We start from the raw sequence: 2,228 nt of genomic DNA on the forward strand, positions 1-2,228 counted from the left end.
TTTTTTTTCCCCTCCCCCTTTTTGTTCCTACTAAACTGTCTTTATCTCAACCCATGAGCTTTAATGATTTTCACTTTTTTTTAACCCCATTCCACTGGCAGGGAGAAGTGAGCAAATGGCTGTGTGGTGCTGAGCTGCCTGCCAGGTTAAACCACAACACTTTCTTAAATTTAACACAGAAGTATTCTTTCTCACAGGTCTCCTTCCTGGCAAGTGAGAAAAGAAAGATAAAAAACACTGCATGGGGGAAGGACAGCTTGACAATTGGACATCACCAATGGATTTTCTGCTGCTGGGACTGGGAAATGTCCCTGAACTCCAGTCACCACTTTTCTTCCTGACATTCATGATCTACTCAGTCACCATGGCTGGGAACATCCTCATCATCGTGCTGGTGGTGGCAGTGCAGCATCTGCACACCCCCATGTACTTCTTCCTGGTCAACCTGTCCTCCTTGGAGACCTGCTACAGCTCCACCATCCTGCCCCGGCTGCTGGCCAGCTTCCTGACGGGGGACGGGACCATCTCTGCTCATGGCTGTATCACTCAGTTCTACTTCTTTGGCTCCTTTGTAACATCTGAGTGTTACCTGCTGGCAGCCATGTCCTATGATCGATACTTGGCCATCTGCCAGCCCCTACTCTATGCAAGCTTCATGACCTGGAAGGTCTGTATCCAGATGGCAGCTGGATCTTGGTTAATGGGTTTTCTGCTGTCTGCTGTAGTCATACACCTCTTATCCCAGCTGAAGTTCTGTGGCCCCAAGGCAATTGACCACTTCTTCTGTGACCTTATCCCACTGCTAGAGCTCTCCTGCAGTGAAACCAGAGTGGTCATGCTTGTAACTTTTATGCTGTCTCTCCTAGATCTGGTTTTCCCTTTCTTGTTTATGCTGGCCTCCTATGTGTGCATCATAGCTGCCATCCTGAGAATCCCATCCAGAGTGAGCAGGCAGAAGGCCTTTTCCACTTGCTCCTCTCACCTCACTGTCATCACTGTTTTCTACGGCACCCTCATCATTGTCTATATGATGTCCCGATCGGTCTCACTAAGGCAACTCAACAAAGTGCTCTCCTTCTTCTACACTATCCTCACGCCCCTGGTCAATCCCCTCATTTACAGCCTGAGGAACAGGGAGGTCAGGGAGGCCCTGAGCAAAGGGCTTAGGAAAGCTGTGGTCTGCATACAGAGATCATAGTAGGTGAGTGACCCTTGGCACAGGCTACCTGTGGGTCTTTCACAAAGGCAAGTGTGTACTTGTACATACAAGTACTGTATGTATCTTTAGAAGTCTGTGCCTTTGAGCCTGCTTGCAGAGTGACAGGAATGAATGAGAGAGCTTCTTGGTGAGAAATACTGCTTTATATAGACAGATAGTGAAAAATGTTGTGGGTTTGCTTTTCCCTTCTTAATGAACTGTTCAATGCTCCTCTGATACCAGCTGCACCTCTGATCTTATCTTCACCTTCTTGTAGGGAGGTGGAGATAGATATCTCCTGTTTCTAGATCATTTACCCTTGGAGGACCACCCGTGTCTGTTGTGTCCATGGTAGTAACTGGTAAGCGATTTCCCTGTCCTGATCTGGACACATGAGCTTTCTCCTCTTCTCCCCTTCTTCTGCTGTGGACAGGACTCAGAGAGTGACCCACTGTGCACCTGGTGGCCAGCCAAGGTCAACCCACCGTACTGGAGTTTCATGGATGCTTTTGAAAAATGATAAATTTCCCTTTATTTAATATTTCCCCCAACACGTGTGCTGAACCCGAGCCCAAAAGTCCTCAGTAAATCCTCAGCTTGGGTCCACCTGGAGCAATGGAGTGAAGCCATAAACACTGGAAGGATGCGCCCTCTCCTGGGACTGCTGGAAGCCTCTGTATGCTCCACAGGAGCTGGGAGATTAGAGAGGACACCCTGATGCCCTGTTCACCATCTCCATGTCCATGGGACCCTCAAAAATGTCCTTCAGTCCTAAGATACAGCCTAACTTCTTCCTATATCAGGAACCTGGAGAAATTGCCCCAGAAGTCTCAACACTCTGGTTCACACAAGTAAATACACACAAATACACACAAATATGCATGTCCAAACACACAAACACACATCTCATCCACACACAGAGATGTGTACACAAGGCATGGGCACAGCCAACCAGACACAGACCAGCTCCAACAGGGAACAGCACCTTCACAGCCACCACGCCACCACTAACACACAGAGCCGTGAGCAA

The 2,228-nt window shown here is 48.4% G+C and overlaps 1 protein-coding gene across 1 annotated transcript; it reads left to right on the forward strand.

The window, feature by feature from the left end:
• The first annotated feature begins 241 nt into the window (after positions 1–241).
• Positions 242–1,198, forward strand: LOC137847379 (olfactory receptor 8G50-like). The gene has a single exon (XM_068665658.1). The coding sequence runs from the start codon at positions 242–244 to the stop codon at positions 1,196–1,198; it is 957 nt and encodes a 318-aa protein (XP_068521759.1).
• The last annotated feature ends 1,030 nt before the right edge of the window (positions 1,199–2,228 follow it).

Source organism: Anas acuta, chromosome W, assembly GCF_963932015.1.
Source record: "Anas acuta chromosome W, bAnaAcu1.1, whole genome shotgun sequence".
In the NCBI taxonomy this organism is placed as follows: domain Eukaryota; kingdom Metazoa; phylum Chordata; class Aves; order Anseriformes; family Anatidae; genus Anas; species Anas acuta.